Below are 19194 nucleotides of genomic sequence, written 5' to 3' on the forward strand. Positions count from 1 at the left end.
TTTCACCTCTTCACCCTGACTCTAGTTGGCAGGCTTGCAGTGGCACATGATGTCAATCTTCCGAGGGAGGGAATGATCCCAATTTAGAAAGCACAATGTACAAGTATAAGTACCGAACACATTACTACAAGGTTTAACAAAACTTTCCCCTCACCTAGCCAGGCCAAAGGCAAGTATGTACAGTTGTAGGTACACGCTTACACACACACACACACACACACTGTAGCAGGAGCTATAATTAACCTTCCTGTGTATCCCTGTAAAACAGTTGTGATGGAAACTGTGGTCACACTCTTTAGATCCGCTCTTAGCTCAGATCATGAAGGACTTTCAAGATCACCACACCCACAAAGTGTCCAAATTCGTGACAGCAAATCTAATTTTTCCTTGCGACCTTGAGCTAAAGCTGCTAGAGCAATAATTTGTATTACACTTTGTTACTGAAATTCAACAGCAAATGTCAATAATGTGAATTTTTCCTCATGGATATCAGCTATTTTTTTTTTTTATACTTCCCAGCTGAGTAAACTTGTATGAACACTCAAGACAAAAACACATAAAATTCCACTGTTTCACCACTTTGTCTAACAGTGTAGACACTTTTATTTTCATTTTTCCAGGTTTCAATAGGCAAACTTTTAAATTCAAACACTTTTCCAGGTTTGTCCTAGGCACCATGCATAACACGTTTTCTAAAAAAACAAACAAAACAAAAAAAAAAAACATATGCAGAACTGCAATTTTGAGAAAAAAATACAAGAACAAATCATTGGAATTTATTCAGTGTTTCAAACAATAGAGGGAACAGTATAAAGAGAAGGACGGGGAGAAAAGGGAGGTCACAGTCATCAGTAATGTTAACACTGTGTGTACAGTATAAAGGGACGATAATGGGGATCGAGGGGCAGCAGCCATATGCAGGGTTTGCATGGCCTGAGTTGAGGTGGGTTGCTTGGATTTAGCTGATGCACGTTGATGCCGGAGGGAGGTTTCAGTGTTGGAGCTTACTATGCCTTCTCATAGTGACGTTTGCAGACGACTTCTCCGAGTGTGAGTGTCTGTGATGGAGAAAGAGAGACACAGTTAAACACACACACACATACAGATATTAAATATGCAAATTTTGATTGAGTACTCACCAGTGTGAGGGCGTTGCCATCGACTTCCCTGACCAGGCTGGTCTCTTTGCCGTCCCACTTCTGTATGTGCACCATCTTTCCCTCCTCTATTGTTACAATGGACTGCAGCCAAACCGAGACAAACAAAAGAGAGTTTATTATACCAGAGTACACACAATGTCATATTAATCATCTCATGAATGAAAGTTTGGTCCATTAAATAACTAAGTACATTTGTTAAAGTACATTTATCAGAATTAGAAACACTTTAATAATCCCAGGATAAAATTATTTGAGGTTTTGTTTTTGTTTTATTTTGATTTATGAGGCACTTATTTATTTGTTTGGGTATTTTAAGCTACCTTACACTTCTATTTCAGTACTTTTTGTAGACAAATACTGTAATTTGTACCCATATATATATATATTTATATAGAATATAGTTAGCCATGCTAAATATTGAATAAATATATAATAACTAAATAATTAAAATATAATGCAGTGATACAGATTAAACTTCCAAACACTATATAAAGTTCAATGAAGTAAAGTTACAATTAGCTCGGCCTCGACCTGGCAGCGTCAGAAAAATGTTAACCTGTGTAACTTAAGCTCAGCAGCAGCCTCAGCTGTCGCGGGTAACAATTACAAGACGATGGTTAACGTAGGGTGAAAATAGGACAAGTACAGAAGAGAGGTGAAGTAAACTGACTCAGTAATGTTGACAGACAGCTATATCTATCTGAGGTTTGTTAACCTTTAGCACCTGGTCTTACCAGGTCAACTCAGGCTGTAGCAGCAAAACCTCTGAGTATTGTAAATTGGTTAAGGATGTGTCTTATAGTTTGTGAATATAGCTCTTTATTTGTAAGAGTAGGAATGTGTTATTAAGTCTACATACTCTCACTTTGAAGCACCAGTGAGCATCTGCTCAGCAGCCCTTTTCACCCCATTTACTACCCCTGAACCATATGATCCACGGGTCATACCCCTTCACCTTCTACCCCCTCTGAGGGCTCGTTTTATGTTCGTAATGTTCTCTCACTCCCCTCCTCCTGTCCACATTCAAAAACAAGAATGACGACTATGACAATCATAATAATGACTGTAATTATCCCTGTTATTATGAATACTTCAGCTTTTTTTTTTATGTGTAGTGAGTTTGTGAGCCACTTAAACCTTTGAGTTTTTGTTTTTTGAACATTGTTTCAGTACAATTAAAAGGTTTTGCCTTTGGGTGTAGGTATTCCTCTCACCTTGACCTTCCTGTCATCGGCGGTGGTCTCGTCAAATTCCTCTCCCAGCTTGAAGGAGAGCTCTGTGTTCTTGACGGTGCTCTGGGTCTTCACTGTCACCGTGTCGCCCTCCACTGAGATGATAGTGGTGGGTTTGGTTATGCCGCCCAACTTACGGACGGGATAGCTCACGCCTGTGGACGACAAAGACGCATTGTGATTGGCTTAAAAGGGGAGTACATAGAACATTGTGTTAACTTTAACTTTGAGTCTACAGCCACGGCAGATCGTCAAGATTGTAAAGATATTTCTTGATCTAAGAGGTGTTTAAGTTGTGCGTGCTAAAACATTTTAATAATAAATATCTGCATAATTTTATAAATATTTTCACAGTGTGAACATGAGGTGGCAGTGGAAGGTTCACAGTAGTCGTCATGCATTTGCCCTTTGCTTCTCCTTCAACCAACACACTCTCTAATCTCTGTTTGTCTACTGCCCCAACCTGCACCATGTGTTTTTAAACGCTGCAGGGTCCTATTGACCTGACTGCCTGTCCGGGCATGCATCTGTGTGTGTGTGTGCACAGATTATTTGCTTTCCCTTTAGGGTGTGTGTGTGAGAGAGAGAGAGATACAGAGATCAAGAGTTCATTTCATTGACTAGTAGAAGTTTTTTCTCCGTCATCTCTTAGAGACAAAAAGTCACTTTGCGTGTTTGTTCTGCGTGTGTGTGCAGAGACGCTTCATTGGTCGGGTTAGAGGTTAAAAAGCCTGGTTCCTATAGTGACTGGAGCATATGGGTCGATGTTAATACGGCGTGGAGGTCACTGGGCATGAATGTCTCTCACGCTCTCTCTGACACACACACACACACACACACACACACACACACACACACACACACACACACACAACCCCGCATTCTTCAAGGTTGTAAAAAAACAACGCACCTGCCCACGTCACACACAGACTCACACCAAACTATGTACAAGAGTGTGTGTGTGTGTGTGTGTGTGAGATATTTCTAATCCCACTTCTTCGCCACATTCTCCTCGTCCCATTATCTTCTTGGCACTGGGACCATCTTTAGTATTCAACCCCTCCCCACGGCCTCAGACAATGAACAGCTTTGAGTAGGGGGTCACCCACATTATACTCCAGTGTGTGTGTGTGTGTGTGTGTGTGTGTGTGTGTGTGTGTGAATACCAGTTGCTTGCCATTCACACTTTCTCACAGTGGGGTTGATTTTTTTTCTTCCTCCTCTAAAGCAGAGCCCCTCCCTTGTTTCCAGCACTTAGGCCATGCGGTCAACCAGTCTTCCTCTTTTTCCTCCCCCCCTGGTTCCCATCTGTCTTTCCTTATCTCGACCCCTCTTTCTCTTCACACCCCAATTCCTCTTCTTTTTTTTTCTTTTTTTAAACCACCATTCACCATGTTGGTTCCCTCTTTGATTTCCACTTCATTGCCCCTCCCTTTATATTTTTACTTACACCCTCCATTAACAGCTCCGTTAACAATTTAAACACACCGTTGGCGTTTTATCCCTCTCCTGCACGCCCCAGTCTCACATGTGCTCACATGCAGCATCCTCTCCTGTTACACACGCATGCGCACACACCTACATCTAACAGACACACACACACATGCTCACACACAGAAACACACACTTACCCAGCTCCTTCATGTAATCATCAAATTTCTCGCTCGTCTTGAGGTTCCATGTGCCAACGAAAGCTTCAGCCATGTCTGCAGCGGTGTGGAGGAATGAGACTGTGAAGGAGGGTGACGGTGTATGAGAGTGAGAGAGTGTGTGTGTGAGAGAGAGAGAGGCTGCAGAGCGAGCGACACAGACGGGGAGAGAGAGAGAGGGAGCGAGGGGAAGAGTGTAGTCAGCAGACGGGCTGTGCTGCGATGCTACTGGCTGGATTTATACCGGCTGTTCTTGACGTCATCAGGGTGAGCAGGGAGTGCAGGGGTGGAGAGGGGGGAGGAGTGACATGAGTGATGGAGACAAAGAGAGGCAGAGTGTGATACATCTGTTTTTGCAGTCATGGTTACCAGGCAAATGAGAATGAGTCTGTTTTGTAGCATAGCATAAACTAGTGTACTGGTATGTTTGATCTATTCAGCTAGACAAAATGAACCTACTGCATAACACCATGGAATAAACAAACATATAACAGCAGATTAAATATATAATATGTATAAGATGAATCTGAATTTTAACTTAAACCTGTGCTAAGTTAAACCTGTGCTAAGAAGTTAAACCTGTGCTAAGAAGGTAAACCTCTGCTAAGTTAAACCTGTGCTAAGTTAAACCTGTGCAAAGAAGTTAAACCTGTGCTAAGAAGTTAAACCTGTGCTAAGTTAAACCTGTGCTAGGTTAAACCTGTGGTAAGAAGTTAAACCTGTGCTAAGTTAAACCTGTGCTAAGAAGTTAAACCTGTGCTAAGTTAAACCTGTGCTAAGAAGTTAAACCTGTGCTAAGTTAAACCTGTACAAAGAAGTTAAACCTGTGCAAAGAAGTTAAACCTTTGCTAAGTTAAACCTGTGCTAAGAAGTTAAACCTGTGCTAAGTTAAACCTGTGCAAAGATTTTTACAAATAGAAAACTATAAAAAAAACAACAACATAAAAGTAAAGAGAATTATAAAAGTATGAAATTCAACTATATACCGTTAAATTATGCTGCAGAAAATGGATGAAAGTCACAGCACTGAGCAGATGATTTATATTATTTATATATATTTATTCATTTTATATGATTGCTGTTGAGGCTGCAAAGAACATGTGAGTTTGAACTATGTAGGAAGAGTAACTGAGGGAAGATCTGAGAGTGCAACAAGGCCACTGTGAAGCCACCCAGGCTGAAGAGCATAAAAGACAGAGTAAAGAAAGGGGTGGGGGAGGGGTGGATGAGCAAGTCCCCACTGTCAGAGGCAGATTGAGAAGAAAAACAGATTTAGCTTGAGGGTAGGGTTGAGGCGGTGATTGTTTTTCTTTATGGGGGGGTTGGTTGTTTGTTAAAGGTTAAAAAGAATGTCAGTCATGATAGTCGTCCGCCCCCCCTCCTCATCACAGCCTCACTACTTTTATCTTCCTCAGGTTTTCCACATGGTTTGTGTGTGTTTGACTTTTACTGACCTCATTCTGGCCTGTCGGGGTATAAAGGTAGTGTGTGTGTTGTGCATACACTTATAAACACACGTGCACATGATGGCAGTGAACAGTGTCAAGTTGTGTTGGAAGGTTATCTACAGTGCCACAGATAAAAACTTGTTTTTGTTTTCTAGATGTACATTACCACATTATTAACATGAACTTAAATAAACCCAACTGTTAGATTTCTGGTCTAGAAATATCTGCAGATTAGCACATTTTGTAGAAAAACACAAAATGCATATTTACACATTTAAACTTTATGTAAGTAATCATCTGCAGGAGTTTCATGGTTATACTCATCTTATTCTCCTGTAGGGAGTCCTCTTAAAACACACCAGAGAGCCACTCTGTTGAATCCCTCTCCTTTTAACAACACCCTGTATCTTTTAACTGACAAGTCTTTGCTGTAATCCTCTTGCTTGATTTAGGATTTCACTTGCTCAGGAGCTTCGTGTCTCCTTTGCCATATTTTAGTTTGAAAATGTGCTAAACATTTTCAGTACGTAAGTCAGAACTGCAGACAAGCCAGTTTTTCTCTTTTACTACACAGCCGTGTTGTTGTAGTAGGTGAGAATGTTTTGTAGAAAGAAGAGAGGCCATTCCTGAAAAAGGCGTCATCCATTTGGCAGCATGTGTGGCTCTAAAACCTGTATGTTTTGTTTTGCATTAATGCTACCTTTATTGATAGGATGGTGCAGGTTTCCCATCATGCCATGTGTACTAATGCACCCCATGCAGCCATGGATGCTGGCTTTTGAACTGATGCTGATATGTCATGATAACTCTGATAACTCCTCTTTAGAATTTAATATTTTTACTCTATATATGTTTTTTGCATGGTCAAGTTTCAGCTGTCATTTGTGGGTGCAGTGATGGACTGTGTTCACAGATGATGGTTTTTGGAAGTGCTCTTCAGCCCATGCAGTGATGTCCAGAAACATTATTCTTTTCAATTGTTGCACTATTTTCCAGTGCAGTCTTTCACAGAGTGGTGATCCCCTCTTTATCTTTATTTCACAAAGATTCAGCCCCTCTGGGTTGCTCTTTCGGTACCAAATTATGTCACTAACCTATTGCCAGTTGACCACATTCATTGTGAGATGTTCCACCAACTTTTTTCAGCATTTCACAACTTTTAAGACTTTTGTTGACCCTGTTCAGCTTTTTGGAAACATGCTGCTGGCATCAAACTGAAAATGAGCAGTTTCAGTGATTTGCACATCATCACATTTTCTTTCTATTTCCATTTTTTGCAGACCGGTCTCTGTCATCTCATCAAATAAGTGTAACTGTTGTGTAACTTAAAGCTGACGAAGACCCCCTCAAGAGCAGTTTCAAGATAAAATCTTGGAGATAGGCCAACAAGTCCTTACTTGCCATAAATACCCTCAATAACTAAAATTCAAATGAGCTCACACCCACCCACACACACACACACACACACACACACACACACGCACACACACAGCGGCATTCATTGATAAGCACAAATGTCCTCTTATTCTTTTGCTGTCTGATGAAATGTCTCCACTCTGCAGTCGGTCTGATGATTTCTGGAAGTTGTGTAATAACAAACACATTAAAACTAACACACACACACACACATTTAGACACACACACATGCACTTTTGCTCTGAAAAAGGAGGCATTAGGGGAACAAAAAATCGATGGTGAATGCTGTTACATCACATCACACCACATTACACACCCTGTCCCACTGCCCTTGTCCTCCAGTTCCCTCCTTTCCTGTGTGTAAGTGTATCTAAATTGGCACATGTGTGTGTGTGTAATAAAATGAATCTATGGTGTGCATGTGTCTGACATTTGACAAAACAGCTGTGAGGGAGACATATGGAGGAGGAGGAGGGAGGGAGAGGAGGTGAAAGGTCTGGCCTAGAACATGTTCACAGGCTGTCTGTGGCTGAGTGAGTGAGTTTCAACATGTGTGTTTAATCTTATGTAATCCTATGATATACTGCACACACCTCACAAGTTCCTCCGGCAATTTTGGGCAAGAAACTCCACTGCACACACTCTCTTTATGTAGGATTCGAACACATGGTGTAAGATTAAGCTATCGATCCATTATATCAATGCACAAAGAGACATAAGTGATTACATGTTCAATGTCTTTAACCTGTTTGTGCATCTTTCTATTGAGTTGAACTTGTCTGATCTTCATGTTCATAACAAAATCAATGTTTCAGGCTAGACTGCTGTTGGAGGTTGTTGACCTCTGATGTGATCACACGTAGCCCGTATATACATCCAGCTAAACCCTGCGCTGTCTGTGTTTGGCCTGAACACATACCTTTATCTAAACATGCATCTGTAAGTATGTGTAAGTATGTTAAACTGACATAAGGAGAAGGCTTGGAAGCCTGGAACGCTGAACAGGATTTATTCCCAGAACAGTTTCCCAGAATAGGAACAGCAGTATTACAGGAATGTTGATAGTTCTTCCAGGCTTTCCTGTGTATCTGTGTGTGTGTGTGTGTGTGTGACTGTGTCAGTAATGCAACGATATAAACATCTGGATAATGCCACTCCCTTCTCTGAGAGACACACACTAATTTGTTAAATCATTAAATCTGCTGTCTCTCTCGTTACTTCTGCGCATCTTATCTTCTTATTAAAAGTGAATCACAGCATCATGAGTGTGCATGACTCAGATTACAGCACGAACAGTAGACTTTTAAACATCCATTTTCGTATTGTGGATTGAAGACACCTTTTATACAGTATACACACTGTAACAAATAACTTTATTTATTTATTAATTACATTTTTGGGGCTAATAATTCACTAAAACTGCAGTTTGTTATATTAGTTAAATGTTTATAAAATATCTTTTTACAACAACCAGTCAAGTTTATATTTGTTAAGTTAAGTCCAGATGTTTTACAGCTGTTTTCAACAAGGTTTGTGGTCAAACTGCTCATTGCACAGGGGATCCCCTCATGAACTAAATCTTATTACACTTAAGGAGGACAAAACATCCTGTCAACCCTGATTTATTCATCATTAGTTATTATTTATAATGAACAACTGCAGAGTATTGTTTATGTGTCATGTGCTACCTCTGCAGATGGGCCTCAGATTGCTTTCCTTATTCTTTAAATCCTCTGGTGCACCAGAGGAGGAAAAAACAGACGGATAGAGGATAGAGTCTTTTAAGGACGCGGCACTTAGTCAATCGGTCAGATTTCCCTCCCTCTTCTTACAGAGTACAGAAAGTTGTCAGAATCAGCTGCATGGGATAGTCCTTACAAGGAACCACTTTGAGAACGTCCATGTTGGGACATGGGTGTTGGTACACTTGCCTCCTCTGGTGGTCAGACACTGATGGTGCACTACTATCCCATCACTGCTAGGGGTCTTATTGGTTTGGCACTTGTGGGCAAAATATTGCAAAATTAACACAAGAACTAATGTATTGTATAGTCAAATTTTCAACCCTAAAACAGAATCAGTGCTGCTGTGAGTGTGTCTGGTGAAAAAGTTATAAAATGATCCCCAAATGCCACATAATCAATCATGAATCCACCAGGAGCTCAACTTGTTTTCACCACCATCTTAAAAATAGAATAATGGGGCGTCCTAATGTCTTTTAGGGATTTAAGATCCTGAATGCACACACACACATACTCACACAAATAAGAAGCCGGAATAGGAGTTAGTTGCTTCCTGATCCAATATTAACAGTATCCTTGGAGACTGAACCACGGGGGGCAGTGTATTAAAAGATCAACCGGACACTGTGTGTGTGAGAGGCAGAGTATTGGATTCCTCCAGTGAAACTATGGTAACTGAGACCCCTGTGACTGGCAGTCCCTCTACCCCCTCTGTCAGAGTGATTTTACACCATAACTTTCTTCCAGTCATTGAGATACAAAAGGTTTTGTGTGAGAACTGATGCACTTTTTTTTATCCCTCATTTACTCTCCAGCTGACACAGAAACAGGTTTCAACAAGTGCTGTAGCCGCCACTGAGGAAACAGAGGTGAAGTAATGTCCTTCTGTGAAATGGAGGTTTTCACAATACGAGGTGGAGTTTACTGTCTGCAGATACACACAAATTATACTCTATGGTGTAGATTTGAGAGGTGTAAAATCTTTTAAAGTAATTTTAGGGTGGATTTATCTTCAACAGATAGTGATTCGAGTTGACAGGAAATAAAGGGGGAGAAAGAGATGGGTGATGACATGCAATTACATGGTTTTATGGTCTTTAGGAGGAAATGATCCAGTAATTTATGAGAATAAAGCAAAGAGGAAAGTCTATGTAGCAGTAATATATTATGTTTTGAACTCCTTTTTTCTACTGTTGATCATCTGATCATCACCAAGGTCCCTTACATTTAGCTTGCAACCCCTTGTCAGGTCCTATGACATGAAATAAAACTTACATGAATATATTCATCTTTTTTAGTAACTTATTGACTTTTTTCACATGTAGACAACAAACAAATGACAATGGCCACGACAACAATAAACAAGCAATTATTTTGTTAAAAGAAACAGAATGCACAAATGTATAAGTATGTTATACAATAAAGTATTAAACAAAGATGCAACATTCTCAGGTTTTAAAAGTTCTAAAAAAGGTTTCCGTATTTTACTAAATGTTCTTTCCCCTCTAACTATATATGTAAATCTTTCAAGGTATGTTGCAAATATACAACATATCTACTACAGAGGGCATTTGTATATTGTTCCAGCCTGACTTGCAGGGGAGCATTCTTACCCACATATTTTATTTTCCTAAAATATTGTACTTTTGAGCATTCTCAAACACAGCAACACCGTCCCCTTTTCCTCTAAACACTTTACCATTTTATTCAATTTTACTGGGATGATATAAGTTTGTATTAGCTATTTGTAAACATGTGAATAATTAATTGAATTTATAAATAAATAAATAATAATAATAAATAATAAATAAATAATTGGATCTATGTCAATTGATTTAGCATTTATATAGAAATATAATTGTACAAAGCCTTTTGGCTGCTCTAAGGTGATGCAGACGTGTCAGCAGCTTAAATTGACCAGTTTAACTAAATTAATGAATTCAATAATGAATTAAAACACCCCAACAGCTACAGACAGCAATAAGATGTAAAGTTCAGCTGCAACTTTAACTAAAAAAATATTTCTTCTCACTCACGTGAGCTTCTTTAGTTTCAAGTCTCGACAAAGTAAAACATAATTCCGGTCGGAACCTTCAAAATAAAACCTATCCAGTCCTCTGATAAGCGACAATAGTAGCTTTAATGGACTTCTAAGGTAGACGACAGTCACGTGTGTGATCAAAAAGTTTGTTTCTCTGTAAATAGTCAACCAACAGGACAATATTCACCCATTCAAAATATTTTATTTTGATGACAGAATCGCTCAGCTTCCGGCATCTCTCTCTTCCTGTAAACAACGTCCAACTTGACGCGTATCCATGGCAACCAGTGTCGCTACATCAAGGTCCGGTCATCTCACAGCGCATCCCGTTACCTTACTGAGGCTAACAGGCGAGGACATGACAGCAGCAACAAACTCATGGAGGAATAAAAAGTGAATGAAAATAATAATAATAATTAATTTTGAATTCATGTGTTGTTTTGGGAAGCCATGACGTCCTCACAGAGAGCCCAGTACGGCTGCGAGGCGGCCCGTAACGTTAAATGGAGAACAGCAGGTGAGTGGATGATCTAAATGAATTGATTTTACACTTTAAATACTTAAAAACTGAGTGTTACAACCAAGACTCTTTATTACAAATATTAGTTTTTAAAAGTCTGTACACTTAATGGCCTGTGTGTTTTACTTTTCATGATTTTAAACACTGTGACTCCATTTGAGCTGTAGAAATGTAAAATATTATGATTTATGTGATGCTTTTTTCACTACAGGTGGAGTCCTGAAACTGTTATATATCCTCCACCACACCACACATCTCTAAGGCCCCCCAAAAAAACCTGATTCAGCCTTTCTCGACTGGCAACAGCTGGCTCTTTATGAGATATTTAGGCTAAATGAGTTTTTCTGTGTCCTCTGTGAAAGGCTTTTATTGTTAAGTGTGTGTGACCCTGCGTGCTGTTGTTCACTCTCAGGGGGTCAGTGGTGTCTTGTTAAAAGAGGGGGCTGATCATGTTAAAGGTATAGGGGTCTTGTGTTTCTGTCTGTTGTTCTTCATTTGAAAACAAAACAAAAAAACTAAACCCCCGCTGACCGGACAGATATTATCTCTGTGTCTCTGTCAGTGCCAGAAAGTGAAACGTCAAAGATGCTGCGTGTCTCTAATGCTTCATTAATCATGCAGATTCAGCTCAGCCCTAATCAGGTCAAGCAAGCTTTTGTTAGGTTGTGTGTGTGGGTCTGCATGACTTAAGGAAGCCTAAATAATTCAGCCGGTGGGGCAAGGTGCTTGAAGAATCTCAAATGGCCCTTGCACTCCATGTGATGGAAAACACTCAAATCTGATCAGCCGGATTTGTTTTCACACACACGCACACACACTCACACACAGGATGAGGAACTGGTGTTGTGTTACTTATGAGTTTCTTTTTGTGTACAAGTCCAGAAGAAAACAATGGTGTGATGACGTCAGTGTTATAAGTACACTTTCAATAATCCAACTCTTACTTTCTGTCTTTGTTCTACTTCCACCCCCTCCCTCTCTCTGATTCAGCTCCTCCTGCCCCCTTGTTGAAGCGTGCAGGTGGGGCACCCCAGCCGTGGCCCATTCAGCCTCACCCTACAGGACAGGTGCACAGGTCCCACATCCATCCTCCTCACCTCCCTCTCTTCCACACCCGGCATGCAGATGAGAGCGCAGAGAGACCACATCTGGTCACCATCGTCCGCCCCTGTAGTCAAAACACACTACGCAAGGTGAACTCAAATTTCACCATTCCTCAGTAACTTTTAAAAAAGGTTTATAGGTTGTAGCTAATAGGTTTATTAATAGGTTTTTACTAATACTTCATAGATTAGTTATAAGCTCTTAATAGGAACATATTTTGAGGTTGGTTTAGAGGTTGTAAAGTCTCTTTTGATGCTTTCTATTCAGTAATAATGCAGTTATGCAGTTTGTAACACATTGTTTCTGATCCTCATGGGGGTTTCACCTTATAATAACACCTTATAATAAGTCATATGACCTGCAGTTATTAATGTTAATAAGCTGTTAATAAATTGACATTGCAGTTTAACAGTGCATAAGAGGGGTTTCCTGATGAACTAAAGAGGTAAAAACCATGCAAAGGCACTTTTCACAACCTAATTTTTATATCTGTTGGGTTAGGGTTAGGGGGTTAGGGTTAGGATGAGGGAAAAACTCCCTCTGGAGAGGGAAGGAGGGTGCTCTGTCTATCCAGCCCTCGGACCTCCCGTAACCCCAGTCCTGTGTTGGCTGACACAAAAGTAACACAAAATAAGGGAGTGACTTGTGTCAGCCAGGACTGACTGGGCCTTCTTCAAGGTCCCAGTCTTGTACAGACTGTGTAGGTCATTCACAGTGTGTCACACACCTTAACTACACTCTGCAGTCTTTACATAACTTGACCATCATTGTTGTCTCTGTGTTTTCAAGGTCACAGTCCTGTTGAACCGTAGGGGTGTGGTGTCCTTTGAGCAGCTGCTATTGGATATCTCAGAGGCTTTGGGGTTTCCTCGCTGGCACAGATCCAGAGTCACACGCCTGTACACAACCCACGCACGGGAGGTGAGGCTTAACTGTCAGCTTAACCTGTGAGGGAGCCCCATGGCAAAAAATACTCTGATGAACCCTTCTTAACTACTCCTGCATTCCTCCTAAATCACTCTGTGATGAACTGAACCTAGCCTCAGGTTTAGCTGTGAGGTAAAACCAAAACAATGACTATAATTATTAGGGACTATAATATATATATATGACAAGGCCAAAAGATAAAACACACACCTTGAGGCCCTTTTCATGTCAGTGGCTCCCATACTAGCGTTAAGTTAAATTGGCTCAACACGTTGACACATGGCAGGCTTGAAGCTTTCAAGGCTCCTGAAGTTAAGAGGCCCCAGGGCATTGTTCCCATTGATGTATTCAAAAGAACTGGATATACCGGCATAGGTGGAGCTCTGTATATTCTAATGAAAGATGCTCAGTGGTGCATGAAGCCAAAAGATTTTAATTTCCACATGTACAATTACTTTATACATGCTTTCATGTTGTGGGGCCCGCAGAGCTAGCACACTAAAGACTTCTGCTGGCCAAGCCGCTATCTTTTCTGCTAATTTCATTGGGGATTAAATATGTGGTTATTGGACTGAATGGATCACCCTCTGATCATGAAATGAGTCATTTTGTGGGGGGTTGTGATGCTCAAAAAAACGTATCTGCTTTTTTACAGCTGCTTCTTTCACACTGCTTCTTTTTTGGGCCAGTGTGCATCACATGATGGACACCATTACTGTCATTACACGGTTTGGCCACTGTGTCAAATTGGCCTCAAAGCCTGGCAGTCTTCCTGCCGTCTTAATTGTTCCAATTTGTCTTCCTTTGCTCAGTTGGTAATCTAGTGTTTGGTTTAACACACGCAAAGCACTGACCTTCAGTCAACAGCGTGTTTGGGACAAAATGCTGATATAAAATAGATATGTGGACACGGTCTCAATGATTTATAAGTGTGTTTTTTTCCCAGCTTGCAATGATACTACAAAGATCTTAAATGACGGTTCACAAAATCAAATTACCTCTCCTCTTTCTGCTGTCATACCGACCCGCATGTTGAGTAATGATGAGCAATGCCACTTGAGACTGTAATCCTCTATCACATTAAAGTTAAACTGTTGACCTTTCTCCAGACTATGCGTAGTGCAAGTCAACTTTTCTTTTAGAATATGTACAAAGAAAGAAAGATTGACCATCAAATAAATGTACATTTTAACTCATTCTCCTATTTTTCCATAGGTGAAGGGTGTGTGTGACTTCTTCCGAGGCGAAGTGGCCTTCCTGGCACTAGGTAGGGCTCGTCCAGAGCTCAGCGGTGTGCAGGAGGCTCTGGAGGAGCTGTTTCCTGATCATTCCCATTACCGTGCTGACGCACTGCGGGCCTGGGAGAAAAGACTTCGTCCAGTGCCAGATAAAGCAGCTAAGGCTGACAGTGGATACAGTGAAGGGACAGACAGCAGCGAGACTAACCAAGAGACACAAAAGGACACAAATACACATGTCAAAAATCACGTTAACACACACACACACACTACACAGCCGCCGCCTCGTCGTATAGACACACACCAGCCTGAAAATTACAAGTCAGATGCTCAGAAGTGTCATAAAAAGAGCCGAAAGCCTGCTCACCTGCCCAATCACCTGCAGAGACTGCGTGTGAGGGCCGGGGTCAGAGAGCGAAAGCCTTCTGTCATTGGTCCATTTAAACATGAGGACAGTCTTAGAGAAGCAGACATACCATCTCCTACGCTGTGTGAAAACTGCTTAGCAAGGAGAGTTAAACACCAAGAAGCAGAGCGGATCAATCCCCTGTCAGGGAAGGCCCCACTTCCTCCTGTGTCCAGGAAGCAAAAAGGAAGTTCTTACACAGAAGAGGAAGTGAGGAAATCGGACATTCATATAAGCCCGCCACCTCCTCAGCCAATCAGCAGAGAGGAGGAGAAGAGTGTCGCCCAGTTAGAACTTTCAAATCCACTTCCAGATGTGGAACAAGTACCCAAGGACACACAGCAGACGACGACCTTTGACCTTCCCTCAGACGACAGGGAAGTCACCCAGGCAGATATTGAGCGTTGCTATGAAATTGGACGTGTGGTCGGAGATGGTAACTTTGCTGTAGTGCGAGAATGCTGCCGTCGTGACAACGGACAACCCCTTGCCATGAAGGTTATCGAACGCTCCAAGCTGATTGGTCGAGAGCACATGATGCAGAATGAGCTGAGCCTTCTGGGTAGCCTCTGTCACCCTCGTATTGTGCGGCTCTTTGCGCACCACCACACCCAAACTCACTCCTACCTGGTGATGGAGCTGGTGAGCGGCGGGGATCTGTTTGAGGCCATCAATGAGAGGGGGAAGTTTTCAGAGGAGGAGGCAGGACTGATGGTGTCGGATGTGAGTGAAGCACTGAACTACATCCACTGTAAAAGTATCGTCCACCGAGACCTCAAACCAGAAAACCTACTGGTGAGTGATGCATGTGTGATTTTTAGAATTAAAAATTAAAAATGATCTGAATGCTGTATTTTTTATATGCAAAAAGTTTAGATACTTTTTTTGCCATTAGGGGGTGGCAAAGATAAAAACAAAAATCCATACATAGTGGCTTTAATATTTAGAAAACAGCGATAAATTACAAATGTTTTTCTTTGTATAATAATAGATATCCTTCAACTCAAAAAGAACTTTAATAAGACTAGCCATATTTTCTTCTATTTGGACAGTAAATCTCACCTAAAATTACAATAAATTATTTATTGTTTGTTTATTAATAGTAATGGTAATTCAGGGTGACATCAGTCAGGGTGTATTTAGCTAGCATTTATTCATCTTCTGTCAAGACAGAAGGCCCCATGTTTTACACTTTTCCAGTGTTTTACTGGAAGAAGAAGATATATCTGATAGATTTGTGAAGTACCAAAAACCATCTAAATATAGTTTTACATCTCCTGTAGCTAAATAAGATGCTTTGTGTTGTGTTCTGTCCCATTAAAGTCCCCATGAATCAAATTTTGTACAAAAACTTTATAACTTTATTCAATGATTCTGGAGAACCTGTGATGCAAGGTGTCAGACCTGGCAAGAGAACCACCTCTGTAGGCTAATGAATTCCCTACCAGACTGGGCACCGCTGGTTTCAGGGGTTGTATTTGGTCCAAGGTCTGACTGTGTTCATTGGAAGGTGGACACTGAAACTAGATGATAGCACTAGCTGCAGTGCATGGTGGGACTGTAACGCACACTCCCTCCCTTAATGCCCATTTTTACAGGAAAAATGTAAAAGAGAGGAAGTAAATACAGTACTACTCTGTTTCCTGTTTCCTGGGCATTTAACTATTAATGATCTCTTCTGATTGGCTGATTGTTTTCTAACTGAAGCCCGGCCAGGCCAACCACAGGTAACAGACAGCAGGCTACCGAGATGATGGGTGTATAGTTGTGACATAACAACCACATGGAAGTATTGACAGCTTGTTTAAAGAGGCAGTTTGTAAATACACACAGTATTGTGTGCATTCTTCTGTGAACTGAGTGTTTTGATAGTTTTTAATATATCACTTGGACTTGCTTTATAATAACAAAACACTTTCTACAATATGGGACCTTTAATACTTTGTCGACCTTACACGTCACACTGTGTCATATTGTGGCGCACTAGTAGAATTCATGATATTTAACTTTTAACTGAAGTTACAGCTAATATATCTGGATCATTATCAATATAAATGCAGGAACACAAGTTTCGAGGGTAAGCATGTGGGTGCTCTCAGAAATATAATCTAAACTCTGCCTCTTTCTCTCTCAGATAGAGCATATTGCTGCTGGCATCTGTAGGCTGAAGCTGGGAGACTTCGGTCTTGCTATGGTTGTGACCGAACCAGTCTTCACCATTTGTGGGACACCTACATATGTAGCCCCAGAGATTCTCTGTGAGACAGGTCAGTGCTGCTACACAAATCAAAAACTTCACATCCCTTTTTACTTTAAAATGTGCATTTGTGTAACTCAATATTTTAATGTTTCTTCACAAACGTAGTAATATTTTCTTGTTTGATTCAACAGGTTATGGTGTTGCGGTGGATGTGTGGGCTCTGGGTGTTATTCTCTATGTCCTGCTGAGTGGATTTCCCCCATTTCGAAGTCGGGATCGAAACCAGGAAGAGCTGTTCCAGCTAATAAAACAAGGACAACTCCACTTCCTATCCCCCTACTGGGACCCCATCTCAGAAGGTGATAAGTACAGATAAATAAAAATGTGCTACCACAAATTCCTTTACAAACAAACACAAATATCTGTCTCTTATTGTGTTGTGTTTGCAGAAGCCAGAGGTCTTGTCAGAGCTCTTCTTCAACCAGATCCCACGGTGAGGCTGACAGCAGAGCAGACCTTGCTGCATCCCTGGGTAAAGGCTATGGCTTCAATTTGCAGGCAGAGGGCACTCACAGACAAAGCTCAGAGGAACACAGCAGATACTGGAGCAGAACCAGACAGAGTGCATAGACAAGCTCAGTCCAGTGCAGCAGAAACAGTGACAGACAAAGACAAAACACCAGGACACACCAGCAGGGAGGGAGAAATCACACATAGAGAGCCCAGCAGACAAACTGAGATGAACACAGGGAGAGAACAAGATGAAGATGAACCACTACAGCAAGGATCAAAAGAGACAGGTACAAAGGATACACCTGGTCAACAGAGACCAGAGTGCACCTCTATAGACTCTGGTCGAGAAATACAGGATCCAGGCAGACCGGCCAGTCAGTGTGTTGAACTCAATCAGCTCGGTGACCCCCCCAGGTGAAACTGAGCCTTCACAGATTAAGATACAATCAAAACAAAATGGCCAACAGCAGTCACCTCCATATTCATCAACTTCAACCAATTAGGTGCAGCACCACCCATCCTCCAACCGAGCAGCAGCTTCTTTATCTCATTCTCTCCTGTAGGACCCCACCCAGCCGAAAACTACAACATTCACACCACCATCACCCAGCACTCACCTCCACAGACTTGACCTTACTGTTTAACTGTGTGATTAGATCAGGCACATCGCTTTTATTGCTACGGACAATACCGCTGATTTCTCATCAGTCGAATCCTCGAATGACCTGCGGATGATGTGATTTACTCTCTTGGGGTTGAATAGGGTCTGATTGATGAGGCTAGATAAATCCCATAAATGTGTGTAATCATAAATGCATCATGAGGTGTTGTGTAATGACTGACGTATGTGTCCATCTAGGATTACAAGATGAAGATGAAAATTAATGGAATAGAGCTGATAAAGGGAGCCTCAGTTTGGATTTAAATAGATCTGGAGTTTATAATTGTTTCTAATGTTGTTGTGTATTCATGAAAAGACATTTTAGTACATTTCTGAAGTGTTTTTGTGTTTGCAAACCATGTTTTACTGTGATGATGTGATATGTGATACGTGTCTGCCATTCCTTGTAGTAGCTATTCTTGATCCTCTTTTTTTAAATCAGTAAGATGTCGATTCCTAGAAATCTGTGCTGGGATCATTTATCCAGCAACATTTGTTTACTATACATTCATAAACTATAAATACCGCTGAACTTAGACCTTTTCATGTTAGTCTTAGTAAAAGTTTGCCATATTTACTAAACTCTTGAACGCCATCTTTCTGACAGTGTGTTTATTTTGTACTGGGTTTGGTTGGGCTGCTGTTTTGAATTATTAGTCCTGGCACAGCCAGCGATTTAGCAACCTATGGCAACATTTGGACAAATTTATTCACCCAGTAACTCATAATGGGATTTTCCCAGCTTTCACAGGACTCGGTGTGACCACATGCAGCTACTGGGTAAACTGTGTGTGCATAGTTGAGGGTGGTATAGCTCCCTTTGCCATTCCACACAGACCAAATAAGGCATATCTGTCCTTCCAATGGGAGTGGTTAGTCCTGACCCACCCGATTGCAGACAGCTGACACTCTGACATCCTGCCCCACCTACCCCCAA

At 41.2% G+C, this 19194-nt stretch overlaps 2 protein-coding genes across 4 annotated transcripts; one reads left to right on the forward strand and one right to left on the reverse strand.

Moving 5' to 3' along the window:
- Window positions 1-562: 562 nt before the first annotated feature.
- fabp3 (fatty acid binding protein 3, muscle and heart) lies at window positions 563-4209 on the reverse strand. The gene is made up of 4 exons (XM_010734804.3): window positions 4024-4209; window positions 2375-2547; window positions 1140-1241; window positions 563-1058 (listed from the first exon to the last, which is right to left on the reverse strand). The coding sequence occupies exons 1-4, from the start codon at window positions 4094-4096 to the stop codon at window positions 1008-1010; spliced, it is 399 nt and encodes a 132-aa protein (XP_010733106.1). The 5' UTR covers window positions 4097-4209; the 3' UTR covers window positions 563-1007.
- dclk3 (doublecortin-like kinase 3) lies at window positions 4208-19083 on the forward strand. 3 transcript variants are annotated; one of them, XM_027287282.1, is made up of 9 exons: window positions 4208-4308; window positions 9463-9561; window positions 10905-11205; window positions 12199-12401; window positions 13102-13233; window positions 14455-15678; window positions 17018-17150; window positions 17275-17442; window positions 17533-19083. In XM_027287282.1, the coding sequence occupies exons 3-9, from the start codon at window positions 11139-11141 to the stop codon at window positions 18012-18014; spliced, it is 2409 nt and encodes an 802-aa protein (XP_027143083.1). In that variant the 5' UTR covers window positions 4208-4308; window positions 9463-9561; window positions 10905-11138; the 3' UTR covers window positions 18015-19083. The 3 variants fall into 3 exon arrangements, with proteins under 3 accessions (XP_027143083.1, XP_027143084.1, XP_019119827.1); XM_027287283.1 differs by having other exon boundaries at window positions 9463-9516; XM_019264282.2 differs by lacking the exon at window positions 9463-9561.
- The last annotated feature ends 111 nt before the right edge of the window (window positions 19084-19194 follow it).

This window comes from Larimichthys crocea, chromosome XIII, assembly GCF_000972845.2.
Source record: "Larimichthys crocea isolate SSNF chromosome XIII, L_crocea_2.0, whole genome shotgun sequence".
Lineage (NCBI taxonomy): Eukaryota > Metazoa > Chordata > Actinopteri > Sciaenidae > Larimichthys > Larimichthys crocea.

Bases quoted from the DNA above. Each gene is read 5' to 3' on its own strand.
- fabp3 (XM_010734804.3), bottom strand. From the start codon at position 4,096: ATGGCTGAAGCTTTCGTTGGCACATGGAACCTCAAGACGAGCGAGAAA. The intron at 1,242-2,374 runs GTGAGAGGAATA...GTTTGGCTGCAG, and splicing joins CCGATGACAGGAAGGTCAAG to TCCATTGTAACAATAGAGGA. The intron at 1,059-1,139 runs GTGAGTACTCAA...TCTCCATCACAG, and splicing joins ATGGCAACGCCCTCACACTG to ACACTCACACTCGGAGAAGT.
- dclk3 (XM_027287282.1), top strand. From the start codon at position 11,139: ATGACGTCCTCACAGAGAGCCCAGTACGGCTGCGAGGCGGCCCGTAAC. The intron at 13,234-14,454 runs GTGAGGCTTAAC...ATTTTTCCATAG, and splicing joins ACACAACCCACGCACGGGAG to GTGAAGGGTGTGTGTGACTT. The intron at 17,443-17,532 runs GTGATAAGTACA...TTGTGTTTGCAG, and splicing joins CTGGGACCCCATCTCAGAAG to AAGCCAGAGGTCTTGTCAGA.